Source organism: Macaca mulatta, chromosome 6, assembly GCF_049350105.2.
Source record: "Macaca mulatta isolate MMU2019108-1 chromosome 6, T2T-MMU8v2.0, whole genome shotgun sequence".
NCBI classification, from domain to species: domain Eukaryota; kingdom Metazoa; phylum Chordata; class Mammalia; order Primates; family Cercopithecidae; genus Macaca; species Macaca mulatta.
In genome coordinates this window covers 159,367,385-159,387,175 of record NC_133411.1, presented here as the reverse complement: position 1 = coordinate 159,387,175, position 19,791 = coordinate 159,367,385, and the positions used below count along the sequence as shown (strand labels likewise).

General features: G+C 49.7%; 1 protein-coding gene across 2 annotated transcripts; it reads left to right on the top strand.

Annotated features, from left to right (window-relative positions):
• The first annotated feature begins 8,558 nt into the window (after positions 1–8,558).
• CD74 (CD74 molecule) lies at positions 8,559–19,791 on the top strand. Of its 2 annotated transcripts, XM_015141236.3 has the most exons (9): positions 8,559–8,690; positions 13,865–14,037; positions 14,229–14,302; positions 14,861–14,923; positions 16,302–16,397; positions 16,701–16,788; positions 18,131–18,322; positions 18,820–18,882; positions 19,196–19,791. In XM_015141236.3, exons 1-9 carry the CDS (start codon positions 8,566–8,568, stop codon positions 19,204–19,206), a joined length of 885 nt encoding a protein of 294 aa, XP_014996722.2. In that variant the 5' UTR covers positions 8,559–8,565; the 3' UTR covers positions 19,207–19,791. The 2 variants fall into 2 exon arrangements, with proteins under 2 accessions (XP_014996722.2, XP_014996723.2); XM_015141237.3 differs by lacking the exon at positions 18,131–18,322.

Below are 19,791 nucleotides of genomic sequence, written 5' to 3'. Positions count from 1 at the left end.
TTCTCCCACCAGACTAAAACTTCATTATCATACTTAAGAAGAGCAATAACAATTTCCAAATGTCATCTGATATTCAAATTTCCCCAGCTTCTAAACAAATCTTTTATACATCTTTTTTCCAAATTGTACATCTTGCAAATATTTACAAATTGCATTTGGTTTGTTGTTTTTTACATCTTTTAAAATACAAATCACCGTGTATCTACACACATACACCTTTTTTTGTGACATTGATTATTTGGAGAAGGCAGGTGTTATCTTTTTTTTTTTTTTTTGAGATGGAGTCTTGCTTTGTCACCCAGGCTGGAGTGCAGTGGCGCGATCTCAGCTCACTGCAACCTCTGCCTCTCGGGTTCAAGCAATTCTCCTGCCTCAGCCTCCTGAGTAGCTGGGACTACAGGTGCACGCTGCCACGGCCGGCTAGTTTTTTGTATTTTAGTAGGGACGGGGTTTCACTGTGTTTCCCAGGCTGGTCTCAAACTCCTGGCTCAGGCAATCCACCCACCTCAGCCTCCCAAGATCAGCCTGGTCAACATGGTGAAACCCCATCGCTATTATAAACACAAAAAGATTAGCTGAGCATGGGCACGAGCCTGTAGTCCCAGCTACTCAGGAGACTGAGACAGGAGAATCGCTTCAACCCAGGAGGCAGAGGCTGCAGTGAGCCAAGATTGCTCCACTGCACTCCAGTCTGGGCTACAGAGTGGACTCCGTCTCAAACAAACAAAAAAATAAAAATAAAAAAGAATCAAATAGTTCTACAAGATTTGCTGTAAAAAAGAGTAGCAGATCTTCACCATCCTCTTTACACCACTTTCAAACAAAAAAAATTTTTTCCATCTCCGTCCCCAATGCAATTTAAAACTTTTCCAGCTGGGCACGGTGGCTCACGTCTGTAATCCCAGCACTTTGGGAGGCCGAGGCAGATGGATCACCCGAGGTCAGGAGTTCGAGACCAGCCTGGCCAACATCGTGAAACCCCATCTCTACTAAAAAAAAAATAAAACACACAAAAATTAGCCAGTGGTGGTGGCAGGCGCCTGTAATCCCACCTACTTGGGAGGTGGAGGCAGGAGAATCGCCTGAACATGAGGCAGAGGTTGCAGTGAGCCAAGATCACACCACTTCGCTCCAGCCAGAGCAAGCCTCCATCTCAAAAAAAAAAAAAAAAAAAAAAGAAAGAAATCTAAAGTCATTCTGATTCCTAATCTTCTGATTCCTAATTCTTTGTATTTGTCTTGATTTTTCCTTTCTAGAAAACTGCAGAATCTTCTCTTTGTTCTTATTTTGCTGAAACTTCACAACAGCATGTCTTGCTGTGAAATTGCTTTCACACCTTGTCCTCAGCACTCACTGGGCCTTTTCGGTTTGGAAATTCATGTCCTTGAGTTCTGGAAAATGTATTGACTTATTTCACTGATGATTTCTTCCCCTCTATATTTTCTGTTCTCTATTTCTGGAACTTGGTATTTGGCTGTTGGGCCTCCTGGACTGGTGTTTAATTCTCTTATCTTTTCTGTCTGATTTTTAAATTTATCTTTGTAGTCTACATTTTGGGAGATTTTATAAAAACACTTTATCTTCCATCTATTGATCGTTTAATATCTGCCCTCATATTTTAAATATTCAAGAGCTGTGTTTTGTTCTTCTGTACTACTTAAACTTTTATAGCATCTTATTCTTGTTTCATGGGCACAGTGTCGTCCTTCTTCTCCCTAGGGCTATTAATGACAGTTCATTTCCTCCATAGTGCTTTTTTTTTTTTTTTTTTTCTGTGTGATTGTTTTGTTCACTCTCTTTTATGTTAAAGGCTTTCTTTACATGTCCCATGATTCTGGGTTATCTAAAAAACCTGATTGTCTAAGACAGCTGTGACCCATAAGTAGGGTTTATCCACTATTCTGGCTGGGCTGTTTCATCAGGAAACTCCCAGTGTCACAGTCCTGAGGTCTTTTGTTCCTGGGATGGTCATGCTCCACAGAGAAGTAACCTCCAGGCTGTGGCTTGGGTGAAGGCCTGGCCTTCACATTGTGGGTAGGGGAGAACACTGGGCCTCTCAGCTTCAGTACCAGGCTCACGTTCTCTACTGTGTCTGGGAAAGACACTTGCAGTTTTCCCTCAAGGAAGGGGATGGATGGCACTCAGGGAGGGGAGAGGGCGTGGGTATCTCACTACCTTAGAAACAGATTTCCAAACTACCCTCCTCTTTTTAGCCCCACCTCTACTCACCACCCAGGTACCCGACATACCAGTTCCTGAGTCTGTTCTGCCACGTAACTAGGTGGCTTCTCAGCTTTTCTAGTTGCAGGTTTAGGATGCAGTTTTTGGGGGGTCCACTAAGGGACTTAACACTTGCTCACCTGCTTTCCTGCTTCTAAAATTCTATTGTTTTCTCATCTCCTGTTCTCTTTGTTCTTGTAGATTTACACTTAAAACAACCTGTGGTCATTTTAGTGACAAAAGCAAAGTGAGAGAGGAAGCAAAAGTAAATGTGTGCTCTATCCATCATTAAAATCTTCAAAAAAGGAAATCTGATTCATGGACCATAACTTTCACCCTTTAAAAACTGTGTAATTCAATGACTTTTTGTACATCCACAAAGTTGTGCAACCATCGTCACTATCTATTCTAGAATATTTTCATCACCCAAAAGGAAGCCCCATACCTGTTAGCAACCACTCCCCCTCCTTTCTTCCCCACAGCCCCCAGCAATCCCTAATCTGTATTTTGTTTCTATGGATTTGCCTATTTTGGGCATTTCTCATAAATGGAATCATACAATGTATGGCCTTTTGTGACTGGCTTTTTTCACTTGGCATAATGTTTTCACGGTTCTTCCAGGTTGTTGTATGAATCAGTATTTCGTTATTTTTTAAAGTAACGGTTTTATTGCGTATTCATTCCTCTTTATGGCAGAATACTATTTCTTGGTATGGATACACCACATTTTGTTTACCCATTCATCAATTGAATATTTGGGTTGTTTCTACTTTTTTGATATTATGAATAATGGCTCTATTGCCCTATGAACATTCATTTGTGGGCAAATTTTTGTGTGGATATAAGACATCATTTGTCTGACTATGCAGAAAATAGCTTAATAAATATTTGAGCCAGGCACGGTGGCTCAAGCCTGTAATCTCAGCACTTTGGGCCGGGCGCGGTGGCTCATGCCTGTAATCCCAGCGCTTTGGGAGGCCGAGGCGGGCGGATCACAAGGTCAGGAGATCGAGACCACGGTGAAACCCCGTCTCTACTAAAAATACAAAAAATTAGCCGGGCGTGGTTGTGGGCGCCTGTAGTCCCAGCTACTCGGGAGGCTGAGGCCGGAGAATGGCGTGAACCCGGGAGGCGGAGCTTGCAGTGAGCCGAGATCGCGCCACTGCACTCCAGCCTGGGCGACAGAGCGAGACTCCGTCTCAAAAAAAAAAAAAAAAAAACAAAAATCTCAGCACTTTGGGAGTCCGAGGCGGGTGGATCACGAGGTCAGGAGATCGAGACCATGGTGAAACCCCGTCTCTACTAAAAAAAAAAAAAAAAAAAAAAAAAAAAAAAAAAAAAATTAGCCGGGTGCAGTGGTGGTCATCTGTAGTCCCAGCTACTCGGGAGGCTGAGGCTGGAGAATGGCGTGAACCTGGGAGGTGGAGCTTGCAGTGAGCCAAGATCGCGCCACTGCACTCCAGCCTGGGGTGACAGAGCGAGACTCCGCCTCAAAAAAAAAGAAAAAGAAAAAGAAAAAAAAGGTGGGACATCTTGAAGTGGGGGTCCACAGGTCATGGGTGGATTTAAAGATTTTCTCATTTGTCATTGGTTAAGGATATGAACCTTTGTCTAAACATTTGGGGTCAGAAAAAATGAATGTTAGCTCTGGCTTGTGTGCATGACCTCTTCCAGGCCCCTCAGAAAGAAATGTATTTATTTTTAATTTTTAAAATTTATTATTTGTTGAGACAGGGGCTCACTTTGTCACCCAGACTGGAGTTTAGTGGAGCAATCAGTGCTCACTGCAGCCTCAAACTCCTGGGCTCAAGTGATCCTTCTGCCTCAGTCTCCCATCTAGCTGGGACTACAGATGTGTGCTGCCACACCTGGCTAATTAAATTTTGTTTTGTTTTGTTTTTGTAGAAATGAATGTCGTGCTTTGTTGCCCAGGCTGGTCTTGAACTTTCTGGCCTCAAGCAATCCTTCCACCTTGGCCTCCCAAAGTGCTAAGATTACAGGTGTGAGAGGAAGAAATTTAGTGCAAAGACTGGTGGTTAGAGTTTATTCCTCTGCTCCCCCTTGTCTGAGATCTATGTGCCAGTGGATCTGTTTGGTGGCGGTCTGGGTTTATGAAAAGCAATGCAGGGACATAAGTTAAGATGTTATCTTTATTTTTTATAGGGAGCCAAATACCCCGTGTTTCTAACTGTTTTGGCTACTGTCTTAAGTTAGTATTACATTTTTGTTTATCAGCTTGCTCATTTACTTCTTGAGGCTAGCTAGGTGCCTGAAATACTTTTGAAGAAACTTAAGTTTCTTTTTCTTTTCTGTTCTTTTTTTTTTTCTCTTTAGAGGTGGTCTTACTCTGTCACCCAAGCTGCAGTACAGTGGCATCACCGCACCTCACTGCAGCCTGGACACTCAAGCCTCCAGGGATCCTCCTGCCTCAGCCTCCTGAGTAGCTGGGACTACAGGCACATGCTACCACGCCTGGCTAATTTTAGAAAAATTTTTGTGGAGACGGGGTCTCACTATGTTGCCCAGGCTGGTCTTGAACTCTGGCCTCAAGCGATCCTCCCACCCTGGACCTGCTAAGGTGTTGGTATTACAGGTGTGAGCCACCATTTCTGGCCTATGTTTTTCTCTATTTTTATGTTGGTGGGGTGCTTGGCCAGCCCCTAAGAAGGTCCCCTGCTCTGTCTCACAGCTATTTGAAACTGTATATTATTGTTAACTATAGCCATCCCACAGGGGTATAGAACAAACTTAGCCCTTCTATTTAGGTGCAATTTTGTATCCTTTTGCATCCCCATCCCTCCCTTCCCCCTACCCTTCGCAGCCTCTAGTATCCTCTGTTCTACTTTTCACTTCTATAAGTTGAACTTATTTTAGCTTCCACATATGAGTTAGAACATTCTGTGTTTAACTTTCTGTTCCTGGCTTATTTCACTTACAAAATGTCTCCAGTTCCATCCAGTTTCATATCTTCAGCATCTTCTATGGTGCGAGGCTCTGGCTAAATGCTTATTTAGTCTAACAGCTCTGCAAGGCTAGTATTACCATCCCTACATTACAAAGCAGAAAGCAAAATCAGAAAGGTTGAGGGGCCAGGCATGGTGGCTCATGCCTGTAATCCCAGCACTTTGGGAGGCTGAGGCGGGTGGATCACGAGGTCAGGAGATCGAGACCATCCTGGCTAACACAGTGAAACACCGTCTCTACTAAAAATACAAAAAATTAGCCGGGGTGGTGTGGGCACCCGTAGTCCCAGCTACTCAGGAGGCTGAGGCAGGAGGATGGTGTGAATCCGGGAGGTGGAGCTTGCAGTGAGCCGAGATTGCGTCACTGTACTCCAGCCTGGGCAACAGAGCAAGACTCCGTCTTAAAAAAAAAAAAAAAAGAAAGAAAGAAAGGTTGAGGGACTGGCTCAGGGACTCACATGCCTAGGATGTTTCTGACTTGGGATTTGAACTCAGGTCTGGCCACGTCAAAGGCCATGTCTACTCTTCTCTCTCCTCCCAAAATACATATACTATCTCCTTTGACTCTTGAAATCCAAGTCTCATTGAACCTTCAAACCACAAAGTCTTAATTTACAAAAAAAATCTATTAATGCAAATTGTAAAGCACACGCAATACATAAAGATTAATAAAACAAATACGGCATATGAAAGGAAACTTGTTTTGTTACACTCACAGCACTTCTGACACCAAATGTGTGGATTTTTTCTACACCAAAAACCAATGTTCTAACTCTCTGGACACTAGCTGGGCATCCTACAATTCAATTCCATTCAGACACTATGTACCTGGAGTTAGCATCTGAATCCATAGGTTGAGGGCTCAGTCAGACAAGACTCATCCACTCTAGATGCCAATCCTAAGTCCCGGGCCTCCAGTACTTCTGATGACTTGGCTACAAATTGGGAGTTCCCACAACTCCCTCTTCGTACTTGACAAATGGCTATAATGGCTCACAGAACTGAGAAGCACTTTACTTACTATTACCAGTTTATTATAAAGGATACAGATGAGCAGTTGATGAAGAGGTCCATAGCGCACGGCGTGCGGGAGGGGTCCTGAACACGGGGGCCTCTCTGTCCCTGTCCTTGTGGAGTTGGGGTGCACCACCCTCCTGGCATATGGATGTGTTTGTCTACTTGAAAGCTCTCCAAACCTAGTTGTTTGGGATTTTATGCAAGTTCCATTATGTAGACATGGTTGCTTACATCACGGATTGAGCTCAACCTCCAACCTCTCTCTCCTCTCTGGAAGTCGGGGTGGGGTGGGTGGGGGTGAGGTCTGAAAGTCCCAACCCTCTCCTCACATGGCACCCAGCCCCCATCTGAAGCAATCTAGGGCCTTTCAGTCACCAGCATTTCCTGAATATATAAAAAAAGACATTGTTCTCACTCTGAGGATACTTTATTTTTGAGACGGAGTCTCGCTCTGTTGCCCAGGCTGAAGTGCAGTGGCGCCATCTCACACCTCCGCCTCCAGGGTTCAAGCGATTCTCCTGCCTCAATTTCTTGAGTAGCTGCAACTACAGGCACACACCAACATGTCCGGCTAATTTTTGTGTTTTTAGTAGCGGGCTTTCACTATGTTGGCCAGGCTGGTCTCGAGCTCCTGACCCCGTGATACACCCGCCTCGACCTCCCAAAGTGCTGGGATTACAGGCGTAAGCCACCATGTCCGGACTTTTTTTTGTTTGTTTGCTTGTTTCTGTTTTTGAGACAGAGTCTTGCTCTGTCACCCAGGCTGGAGTGTAGTCGTGCGTTCTGGGCTCACTGCAGCCTCCGCATCCCAGGTTCAAGCAATTCCCCTGCCTCAGCCTCCCAAGTAGCTGGGATTACAGGCATGTGCCACCATACCTGGCTAATTTTTATATTTTTTGTAGAGACAGGGTTTCACCATGTTGACCAGGCAAGTCTCGAACTCCTGATCTCAAGTGATCTTCCCCCCTCAGCCTCCTAAAGTGCTGGGATTACAGGTGTGAGCCACCACACCCAGCCTTATTCTGGAGATTCTATGGTTCTTAGTGGTCCTTGCGTCAGGAACCAGGGACAGAGACCAGAGACGTTTTTCACTATGTCACAGAGCAGGAGCCTTGTCAACACAGTCCCATCCCCCCAGGCACCCTTTCCCAGGCCCTCTTGCCTCCCAGCACAGGCCCCCATTCTCCTGGATCTGAACCACACAAGGAGGCAGAAGGGTAGAGTGGTTAAAAACGCAGGCTCCACCACTTTCTGGAGATGCGATCCTGGACAACAGCCCCCGTGTCCCTATCTGTAAATGGAGATGATGAAACCCTCCTCAAAGCGCCTCCGTAAAGATCACAGGAAACAAAGCATGGACAACGCGCCTGGCATGAAGGAAGCCTTAGTAAGTGGAGGCAAGTCTGAGTGCCGGAGCCTTAAAACCATGGACTGTCAGGTTTGAAGGAAACCCAAATATTCCTCTTTAAAGCCCTGCGGATTTTAGTTAAAGGTAAAAGGTTAAAACCCAGGAGTACCCTCTGCCCCTCCTCTCTGCCTTGATCAGTTCAGAAGCAGAGCTCACAGGATCCTGGATCAGACTTGACTCTTTCCACACATTTATCTTCCTACACTTCCAGCCCTTTGGAACCCTGAAGATACCCTCTTCTCTGTCCTGTCACTCTATGGGACTTATGGCTCTTTGTTAAAATACTATTTAAGCAAGGCCCCTAAACCACTGCCTTGAGAGAGAAATACTTCTCAACTGAGGCCGCTGCTGCATAATGGGTTCAGCATGTGTTAATAAACTTTGGCTGGTTTTTCTTTTGTTAACTTGACTTTTGTTTTCAGGGGAGTATCTCAACTTAAGAACCTAAACAGGGAAAGAAAAGAAATGTTTTCACCCCTACAGGTAGTCCAAACTTCCTCCCGCATGTTTGAGACGACATAACGGAGGCCAGAGAAGAGGACTTGTCTGAGCTCATTGAAGGTGCACAGCCCCTTTCTGCACCCACTCATCTGTGGGTGAGAAGGGGAGACAAACAAATGTGTCTTCTGATTCAAAGTGCTTTCCTGTCTAGGAAGTGGACATATGTCTGTTTCTTCAAACATTCAAAGAGCCTTATGAATCCAAAGGCCTGCCCAGAAACAAGTGATGAGGGCCCTGGGCAGCCAATGGGATTGTGCTGGCCTTTCTACCTGCCTGGGGAGCCCCCCCGCCCCACATCCTGCCCCTCCAAAGGCAGCTTCACCAAAGTGGGGTATTTCCAGCCCTTGTAGCTTTCACTTCCACATCTACTAAGTGGGCGGAGTAGCCTCCTGTGGACGAATCAGATTCCTCTCCAGCACCAACTTTAAGAGGTGAGCCAGGGGTTCAGGGTCCCAGATGTACAGGAGCAGCAGGAGAAGCTGTCAGGAAGATCAGAAGCCAGTCATGGATGACCAGCGCGACCTGATCTCCAACAATGAGCAACTGCCCATGCTGGGCCGGCGCCCTGGAACCCCAGAGAGGTACGTGTGAGCACCAGGAAAGGGCACGCAAATCCTGGACTGCAGAGCTGTGCGCATGTGCTGGGAAGAAGCACTGGCTGGGAGTCACAGGAAAGAGGGATTCAGGCTCTGACTCTAACATTGACTTTTTGGGTGATTTTGAGCAAGTCTTTGGCCTGCTTTGGGCTCCGGCTCCCTCTCTTGTCAAATGAAGGGGTTCCTTTAAGAGCAGGAGTTTGTAACTTTCCTTGCATCAGACCCCCTCCTTCTGAAAAGCAGAAGAGAGCCTGGGTTCTCTCCCTAGAGTTTCACATGCTATCCAGGGGCTTTGAGACCCCACTGAAGCTGGGCCGTGAATGCTAGGTTAAAGGTCTTGGACCAGGCTGCATGTGGCGGCTCTCGCCTGTAATCCCAGCACTTTGGTAGGTTGAGGCAGGCAGATTAGCTGAGGCCAGGAGTTCGAGACCAGCCTGGCCAACATGTTGAAACCCCGTCTCTACTAAAAATACAAAAATTAGCCAGGCATGGTGGTATACACCTGTAGTCCCAGCTACTTGGGACGTTGAGGCATGAGAATTACTTGAATCCGGGAGGCAGAGGTTGCAGTGAGCCAAGATCGTGCCACTGTACCCCACCCTGGGCAACAGAGTGACACTCTATCTCAAAATAAATAAATAAATAAATAAAATAAAATAAAATAAAAATAAAGACCTTGGACCAGATTTTGAAAATGTTCAAGATCCCAGTGGAGAAACAGAGTTTCTAAAAGAGGATGGTAGAAGCAGTTCTTCACAGAGGATTTCCCTCCTAATTACCACAGATCAGGGGAATGATAGCTGCAGGTGTCTACAGAGTAGATGGAGACGTTCTGCCATCACAGGAGGGATTGTGAGATGTTGGGGGCAGGCAAGAAAGGAGGGATAGGCTTTGGTTAAATTTCTGGAGGGGGCTCAGGGTTGATCAGGGTCATATCCTTGCCTGTGCCCCTCTCCCTTGCAGCCAGAGGCCAGCACAGCCATCCAGAGGACCCCAGGCCCCACTTCCCAGCCCCAAAATAGCCTCACCCATGTGTTTCCCTCAAAAAGGGCTAGAAGGCTGTTACCCCAATGGCCCTGCTACTCCAATCTTCAAAAAGTAATTTGCAATCTACAGGGACTTACAGCTAGGTGTGATGTCAGCTGTTGCCAGGCAGAAAGGGATTTGGGAGAGCCCTGCAGAGATGTTATGACAAGCTATGTTCTGGGGAACAAGGTCACCCACTGCAGACCATTAGAGCTGTGGCCTGTGAAAACTCCAGGGAATCCCATGGCAAGGAGGGCAGACTCTTTTGTGAGGAATGGATTCTGGTCTAGGCCACGCATGACCTTGGATAAATCACTGCCTCTCCCTGAGTCTCAGTAATAATATAATAGCCACAATAGTTCTCATCCACTGTGTACCTGTCACCAGGCCTCAGCCACTGTTAGTTAGTACTATGATTATTTGCGGGACACATATGTAAGGGCTAAACTCAATTTTAATTCTTACAGTCACCCTATGAATCAGGTACTTTTGTTGTCCCTTTTTACAGAAGAGGAAATTGAGGCTCACATTGGTAAGTGACTTACCCGAGAAATCATAGCTAGTGAGTGGTTGGAGGCAGAATTTGAACCGGGACTAGTCTGACATCAAAGTGTGAGCTCACTCCTCCATCTGGCCCCCTTTCAGAGGTGCATTTTGTGGGGAGGGAAGGTGGGACCCCTCTGAGCTCCAACCACTCAGTGATTTACAGACCTAGTTGGGCTCAGTGTTCAGAGTGCATGTCCCCTTGTCCAATCCTTGCCTAGTTTTCCCTTTATTCAGTTACTGCTTCTAAAGCTGGCCATGTGTGCTTAGGCCATTCCAGACTGGAGCCTGTTTTGGAGGCTTTTCTGAATGCTTCTGCCTGGCAACATCTGTGTCATGATTCCTGCTAGCTCTGGTTGGCTCCTGACTTTGGCTTTTATTTTTATTTTATTTTTTTTTTTAAATTGCAGAAGAAGGTAGTATAAATGAGGAAATAAAGAGGGGGGTGACAAGAGTTGGCACTCTACCAGAACCAGGGGACAGGCGTTCAAGATGCATAAAGAGGAAGAAAAGCAGATGCTAAACTTAACTACAAACTCCCTGAGAATCGCACTGAGTGTAATTTATTTATAGAGTGCTAACAATGTGCTAGGTGTGGAGCCAAGAGCTTTACCCTCATCATCTTATTGAACGTAACAGCCTTGGAGCAGATGTTTTACCCGATTTTACTCACACAGAGGGTAAAGCAACTTAGATGGTCCCAGAACTAACGGACTCCAGAGCCAGGATTCCAATCCAGGTTATGTGGTCTCGTCTTCAGGGTGAATCTCTAGATTCTTAGGCCTCCTGAGGAACTGTGGGGCAGACAGGGGAAGGTACTTTCCCATGTCGCGTGTGGGAGGTAGAGCTGGGGCTAGAATTGGGTGTGGGGTTGCAGAAGCACTAAGCAGGTGGAGGATCAGGCTGGAGAGCCTGAACCCAGGCCAGGCTACCCCTGTTCCTTGGTAAGGCCAAGAAGTAGAATTTGTTTTCCCTTCCTGTCTGGTTTCCCCACTTTCCCCCCTGTGTCGGGTTTTTGCTATTTCCTTCTAGAATAACTCTCCCTTGGGTGGGGCCTTACCCCAGAAAGCACAGACTGACACGCAGCAAGCCAATGAGAATGAGCCAGTCTGTGATGTCATCAGTTACTAGGCAGAAGGGACTCCTGGAGCTTCCTAAACCATCCTTGCTGGTTGCTGGAGTAGGCAGGGTGCAGCCTCATCCTGGCAGTCCGCAATGGGTCTGTCTTAGTCCATTTTGTGCCGCTTTAACAGAATACAACAGACTGTGTAATTTACAAAAAAAAAAACACCCAGAAATTTATTTCTCACAGTTCTGGAGCGGCTTTCTTTTTTTTGTTTTTGTTTTGTTATGTTTTTTGAGAGAGTCTCACTCTGTCCCCCAGGATGGAGTGCACTGGCACAATCTCAGCTCACTTTATATACACACACACACACACACACACACACACACACACACACACACACATATATATATATATTTTTTTCTTTTTTGAGATGGAATCTCACTCTGTTGCCCAGGCTGGAGTGCAATGACATGATCTCAGCTCACTGCAACCTCCACCTTCCAGGTTCAAGTGATTCTCCTGCCTCAGCCTCCCGAGTAGCTGGGATTACAGGTGCTCACCACCACGCCCGGCTAATTTTTGTATTTTTGGTAGAGATGGGGTTTCACCAATGTTGGTCAGGCTGGCCTGGAACTCCTGTCCTCAGGTGATCCGCCCGCCTTGGCCTCCCAAAGTGCTGAGATTACAGGTGTGAGCCACCGCACCTGGCCCACGCCCGGCTAACTTTTGTATTTTTAGTAGAGTCAGGGTTTCACCACGTTGGCCAGGCTGGTCTCGAACTCCTGACCTCTGGTGATCTGCCTGTCTCTGCCTCCTAAAGTGGGATTACAGGTGTGAGCCACCACACCCGGCCTAGCTTGCTTGCCTTCTTTCCTTCCCTTCCTCCCTCCCTCTTTCTTTTCTTTTCTTTTTTTTCTTTTCTTTTCTTTGAGGCAGAGTCTCCTTCTGTCACCCAGGCTGGAGTGCAGTGGCGCGATCTCAGCTCACTGCAACCTCCGCCTCCCGGGTTCAAGTAATTCTGCCACCTCAGCCTCCCGACTAGCTGGGACTAGAGGTGCACACCACCATGCCTGGCTAAGTTTTTTGTATTTTTTGTAGACAGGATTTCGCCATGTTGGCCAGACTGGTCTTGAACTCCTGGCCTCAAGTGATCCACCCACCTCGGCCTCCCAAAGTGCTGGAATTACAGGCATGAGTCACCACACCCAGCCTGGTGAGGGGCTTCCTTGATGTGTCCTCACATGGTGGAAGGCAGAAGGGCAAGAGAGAACCAACTCCTTCTGTCAAGCCCTCTTACAGGGCACCTAATCCCATTCATGAGGGAGAAGACCTTGTGGCCGGATCACCTCCCAACACCTTCATGTTGGCAACACCTAGACTAGGGTCCTAGTAGTCCCACCCCTGGGGTCGTCAAAGAACAGATCAGAAACTCCCAGGGTGCAGGGGCAGGATCCTTACATCCCCTGTAGGGTAACACATGCATGCACCCCCAAAATCGCATCCAAGGCCCACAGATACAAGGGCTCGCTGAGGTCTGAGGGTCTGGATGGTGAGTCTAGGGAGCATGAGAAATTCATCCAGGCCACACAGGCTTAGGCACCTATACTCCTGCCCATTCCCTGCAGGGTGGATATTACCATTTGAAATACTTTGGCCCTTGTATTGAGTTCTTGCTTAAAAGAAGAAACCCGCCAAATTCTAGAATCGCAGAGGTGGGGGCACCTATGTGACAAATGAGGGAACAGAGGCACAGAGACTGGCAGGGACATGCTCAAAGACATGGAGAGCCTGGGCAGAGGATGGTCCCAGAGTGGGTGGTGCCTGGCCCTGCTTCAGCCTGACATTGTCCAAGGCTCCCCGAACCCACTCCTAAAATGGCCAGGCCCCACTTCTTCTCAGGTGGGCCACATTTTCTGCTGTCCTGGTCCCACTTCCTTTCCTTTTCTCCTTAAATCTGATTTCACTGTGAGGGTGGGAGGTTGGGCAGAGGGGTGAAAACTCCCTTGCCTTTACTTGGTAAGCACATACAATCTTTTTTGTTGTTGTTGATTAAAACAAATAACATACTTGGTTGATCCTGCCAGCAGAAAAAAAACAAAACAAAACAAAAACCAAACCCATTCCCCTTGAGGGCAGCCCTGATCCTCGGGAGATCTGCATGGCAAAGGGAGCCTGGGGAGAACCCCCCACCTCAACCTGTCATCGCACAGGCAGGACACCAAGGTCCAGAGAGGACAAGGAGCATGCCTCTTTGCTCTTCTTTGTTCAAGTCAGGCCCGTGGCAGCTGCAGGGTCTCTGCCAGGGAGGACTTCAGGCACATCGATGGTTGGAAGGAGGGGCAGGGCGAGGTCTTCAAGCTGCATTTCCATAGCCAGCTTATTGTTTGTGCTTCAAGTGCATGGTTTGTTAGGGGTGGCTTAGGGGGCTGATGGAGATGGGGGTATACATTTCCCCATTCCTAGCCAGCCCCTGGGGAGAACCACTGTGGATCCTCCTCTGACCTATCCTCCCCACCTCCCACAGCAAGTGCAGCCGCGGAGCCCTGTACACAGGCTTTTCCATCCTGGTGACTCTGCTTCTGGCTGGCCAGGCCACCACTGCCTACTTCCTGTACCAGCAGCAGGGCCGGCTGGACAAACTGACAGTCACCACCCAGAGCCTGCAGCTGGAGAACCTGCGCATGAAGCTTCCCAAACGTGCGTGTACCCCTACGTCCTGACACCCCCCACCTCCCACTGTCGCTCACCTCAGAGACCCCCATCCCTGCACCCAGCTGGGTCCACTGTCCTCTCCCTCTGGTTTGGAATTCCAGCCCTTCCTCATCTGGGTCTGATACCCTCCTCCCTGGGCACCAGGGCCACACTTATCCTCGTTCCTGTCCCCACAGCTCCCAAGCCTGTGAGCAAGATGCGCATGGCAACCCCGCTGCTGATGCAGGCGCTACCCATGGGAGCCCAGGGGGTAAGGACAGCCCCAGGGTGGTGGGAGGGGCAAGGTTATCCTACCTGGATGGAGGACAGTGCCAAGGGAAGGGGCAGGGAGGAGAGCCCAGCTGGGGAGGGGTCCTGACTGCTGCGGGAGGCACAGTGCCTGTCTCAGGAAGAATAGGGCTCCCAGGTGTGGAGGGCACAGGTGAAGAGTCTCTTGGCGCCATCCCTGGGAGGAAGGCTCAGCCCTCTACAGTTTACAAAGTGCTTCTCATTTCCTATAGCATCTTACTGTCCTCTCCCATTCTCAAAGACCTTGCTATCATGCATTGACAGTATTTATATTCACAATACTGTGCTGTGGACAAAACCCTAGGCAGGAAAGCTTATGCCAGTTTGACCAATGAGGACATTGAGGCAGAAAGCTAAAGTGAGTTGCTAGAGCTCTCATGTTTGGAGGTGGCAGAGATGGAACCATTGACCAAGTGCCTGGGATTCCAGTCTCTTATCTAGATCCCAGCAACTGGCTCCTGCTCCACACCCCCTGCTCCAGGGACCAGCGCTGGTAACTTTCTGTTCCTTCCTCCCACAGCCCATGCAGAATGCCACCAAGTATGGCAACATGACGGAGGACCATGTGATGCACCTGCTCCAGGTGAGTGCAGGGAGCTAGCCGGGTGGCCCTGCCTGCCCACCCAGGACCCTGGCCAGGTCGAGCTCCAAGGCCTGTATACCTGGTTCATGGCAGATTTTCAACATGTACTCTCCGGATTACTGAATACAAGGGTGACCCTTAAATGTTATATGTAGTCCGGCCTCTCCGCATTTTTGAGATAAACAGGCTCGGCTGGGCGCAGTGGCTCATAACTGTAATCCCAGCACTTTGGGAGGCCGAGGCGGGTGGATCACCTGAGGTCAGGAGTTCGAGACCAGCCTGGCCAACATAGTGAAAGTCTATACTAAAAATACAAAAATTAGCCGGGCGTGGTGGCAGGCACCTGTAATCCCAGTTACTTGTAATCCCAGCTACTCAGGAGGTTAAGGCAGGAGAATCACTTTAATCCGGGAAGTGCAGTGAGTTGAGATCATCACACCATTGCACTCTAGCCTGGGTGACAGAGACTCCATCTCAAAAAACAAATAAAAATAAAAAAGGAAACTGAGGCTCAAAGCTTGGAAGTGACTTGCTCAAGATACCCGTAGTTTTGGTTTTTCCTCCCCAAATTTGTACTGCGTGTCTATTCTGTGCCAGCACTGTGCAAGGCTCTGGGCCCACAGCGGGGAGCAATTGGACCAAGCTCCTGAAGCCGTGGGGATCCCAGGCTAGTGTGGGAGACAGACAAGTGACCAGGTGATGACAGAAGTGCAGGGGGCTTTGTGAAGAAAGAGGCAGAGGACTTGGCCTAGCTGGGGGCAGTCAAGGTTGGGTCCTCACCTTCTGGAGCAGGTGAGACCTGAAAGCTGAGCAGCCATCCACAGGGAGGACACTGGGGCTTGTTGGTAGAGCTTGCCTGGAGTCTGGAACTGGACTCGCAACCCTGCAGTCTTTTTTTTTTTTTTTTTTTTTTTTTTTTTTGAGACGGAGTCTCGCTCTGTCGCCCAGGCTGGAGTGCAGTGGCCGGATCTCAGCTCACTGCAAGCTCCGCCTCCCGGGTTCACGCCATTCTCCTGCCTCAGCCTCCCGAGTAGCTGGGACTACAGGCGCCCACCACCTCGCCCGGCTAGTTTTTTGTATTTTTTTAGTAGAGACGGGGTTTCACCGTGTTAGCCAGGATGGTCTCGGCCTCCCAAAGTGCTGGGATTACAGGCTTGAGCCACCGCGCCCGGCCAACCCTGCAGTCTTGTAGCTGAACAGCTGGATTGCCCTTACCCCTTCCCTCCCCTCCCAGCATGGCTGAAGTCCAGGGTTTAGGCTTGGTGCGGCTCTGGTCCATTCCTCAGAATGGAAGACCAAGGGAACATGGGCTACACATTTCACACTGCCTGCCAGGGAGCCCTTTTTGAACCATCCTTCCTGCTCTGCCACCCTGTAGAATGCTGACCCCCTGAAGGTGTACCCGCCGCTGAAGGGGAGCTTCCCGGAGAACCTGAGACACCTTAAGAGCACCATGGAGACCTTGGACTGGAAGGTCAGCAGGTTTCCCTGCTTGGGAACTCTTTCCTCCAATGTCTAGGGCGGGGCTGGGAGAGGTGGGATGAGGGTGGGCAGGGGAGGCCATTCTCAGGAAGCTGAAGGGGTTTCCCAGCACTTCCAAAACCTGGAGGCTGCAGTGCGTGGGGCTCAGCCCCATGGGCCTTTAAGAGGCTGCCGCTGGACCCGGGTGTTGGGGCCCTATTTGGCCCTGCATGTTTCTGTCCCCAGGGGCAAAGCCAGGCAGTGTAGGGGCTTGGTGGTGGCTATTGAACCTGACCTCCACCTCTATCCCTATTAGGTCTTTGAGAGCTGGATGCACCATTGGCTCTTGTTTGAAATGAGCAAGCACTCCTTGGAGCAAAAGCCCACTGAGGCTCCACCAAAAGGTACAGGGAGTCGGAGCTTTAGGGTGCGAGGGCTTCTCGACCCTCGGGGCTCTCCTGGAGCTGCTGAGGCCGGGGCCTCCAGCACTCCCTGGTCCCAGCGCCGCGGAATCTCCCATCCTCTCAGCTCTCACTTCTCTCTCCTGTCTGTTCCTTCTTGGTTTGGCTGTTCCCCGCCCCCGACTCACCCCCATCTTGTGTAAGGGTTCCTAAGGGCCCACAGAGGCCTGTCACCACAGGGTACAGGTGACCTTTCTCATGGAGGATGGTACAGCACAGGGGGCCTGGGGCAGAACCCGCCCGAAACACCGCAGGAAGGAATCCTTGTAATGACCTTGCCCCAGCGCTGCCCACAACCCAATGAGGGCGCCAAGGTCACAGCTGCTGCCAAGAGAGCTCTGGGCATTTCCCACCTCATGGACAACGCAGACTAGGATGTTTTTAGCCCCAAAGCCAGAGTGCTGTTTCTATCCTGGTGCTGTCTCTAATTTGCTATGTAACTCTGGACAAGTTTTCTTCCCTCTGGGATTCAGGGTCTTGAAGTAGAAGGTCAAAGGGCCACCCTGGCCGGGGCCTCAGTTTCTGCATCAGATTCATAGAAGGCACCTTCCATGCTACCTCCAACAACTCCTAGCTGATGCTTAAACCCCTCTAAGACATCTCCAACACACGGTAACCCCCATTTCTCTGCTTGGGAACTCTCAGCAACAGGAAGCTTAGACTTACCAAGGAGCCCATCGCTTTTCTCTAGAATCAGAATCGAAGTGCAATTCCAAACTATAATGGTCTTTTTTTTTTTTTTTTGAGATGGAGTCTGGCTCTGTTGCCCAGGCTGGAGTGCAGCGGTGCGATCTCAGCTCACTGCAACCTCAGCCTCCTGGGTTCGAGCAATTCTTCTGCCTCAGCCTCCCGAGTAGCTGGGATTACAGGCATGCACCACCACGCCCAGCTAATTTTTGTATTTTTAGTAGAGACGGGGTTTCACCATGTTGGCCAGGCTGGTCTCGAACTCCTGACCTCAAGTGACCCGCCCACCTCGCCTCCCAAAGTGCTGGGATTATAGGCATGAGCCACTGTGCCTGGCCCAAAACTGTAATGGGCTTTGAGTGTCAGAAGAAACCATCAACTTCTGAGGTGAATTGGACACATGGCCATTCACTTCCTTTTTGCTCTCAGACCTTGTTGGTCTAGGCCTCAGTTTTCCCATCCGTGTGATGGCTGGAGTAAAGCCACTTGGGAAGAAGGCATTAGGCCCACAGCAGTGGTGTGTGGGTCTCTAGCTCTGCTCAGACCCTGGTTCAGAGCTCACTCACTCACTGTGTCCTCATCATGCCTGTCGCTTCAGTACTGACCAAGTGCCAGGAAGAGGTCAGCCGCATCCCTGCTGTCCACCCGGGTTCATTCAGGCCCAAGTGCGACGAGAACGGCAACTATCTGCCGCTCCAGTGCTATGGGAGCACCGGCTATTGCTGGTGTGTCTTCCCCAACGGCACGGAGGTCCCCAACACCAGAAGCCGCGGGCACCAGAACTGCAGTGGTAAGCAGTCGCACTGTGCCAGTGTCAGAGGACCAGGAAGGACTAGGAAGGTTGAGGGGCAAGAGGTCCCCTCTGAAGCTCACGGGACCAGGACACCCGGGATGGCAGTTCCTGGGGGCAGTGACGTAGTCATGCATCCAGCCCCTTATCCATCCACCCATCTGTGTGTTCCTATTTGTCCATTTGTCATCTCTCCTCTTACATCCACTCATCTATTTGTTCACTTATCCGTCAGTCCTTTCATCTGTGAATTTCATGCATCCACGCACCATCCTCTAGCAAGGAGGAGTCCTACAGGCCCACCCATCTCATTTCATCACCCTCTTCTCACTCAAGCCCCCATTATACCTCTTCGTTGCTGCTTGCAGCTGTCCTTCCCTGGGCACCTGCTTTCCCAGGCACTAAGCCTGCGGCTAGGTGGGAAGCACTGCCCTCAGGTATCTTGGGTCAGGTAGGCTGCACTTCAAGTGACAAATGGACTTGCTGCTCCTTTGCAGAGTCACTGGAACTGGAGGACCCGTCTTCTGGGCTGGGTGTGACCAAGCAGGATCTGGGCCCAGGTAAAGGCCTTGCAGAGGGGCATCTGGTCACCAGCAGCTCATCCCCGGCGGGGTCAGCTCCTTTGTGGGCAGGTGAAGGAGTGTGATGCTGGGCCACTCTCCAACATCCCTGGAATGTCCATTTCACAGATGGAGGAACAGGGTTGGGGGGCTGTGGGGAGTTATACAAATCCCTGATGGTCATTACTTGGACCCAAGCAGGGGGCAGGGGAGGGTGGGCAGTCCTCAACGGCTCTGCAGGTCCAGGATGTTAGGAAGGGGCAGGGACAACAAATGCGTGACCCCAACCTCAACCTGCTGCTTCTTTCTCCAGTCCCCATGTGAGAGCAGCAGAGGCGGTCTTCCACATCCTGCCGGCCCTGCACAGCTACAGCTTTCTTGCTCCCTTCGGCCCCCAGCCCCTCCCCCATCTCCCACCCTGTACCTCATCCCATGAGACCCTGGTGCCTGGTTCTTCGTCACCCTTGGAAACGAAAAACCAAGTCGGAACAGCAGATAACAACACAGCAAGGCCCCGCTGCCCAACTCCATCTGTCAACAGGGGCGTGAGGTCCCAGGAGGTGGCCAAAAGCTAGACGGAACCCCATTCCTGACATCACGGCAGCCTCCAACACAAGGCTCTGAGATCTGGGCTTATGGACAAGGTGGGAAGGCACAGGAAGAAGGGATAACCCTACCCCCAGGCTGGACAGGCTGACTGTCCTTTCCCCTCTGGCCTCTGGCCTTGGCTTTTCTAGCCTATTTACCTGCACGCTGAGCCACTCTCTTCCCTTTCCCCAGCATCACTCCCCAAGGAAGAGCCAAGATTTTCCACCCATAATCCTTTCTGCTGACCCCTAGGTTCCCTCTGCTCAGCCAAGCTTGTATCAGCTCTCAGGGCCATGGTTAAATAAAAGATAGTAAGTAGAA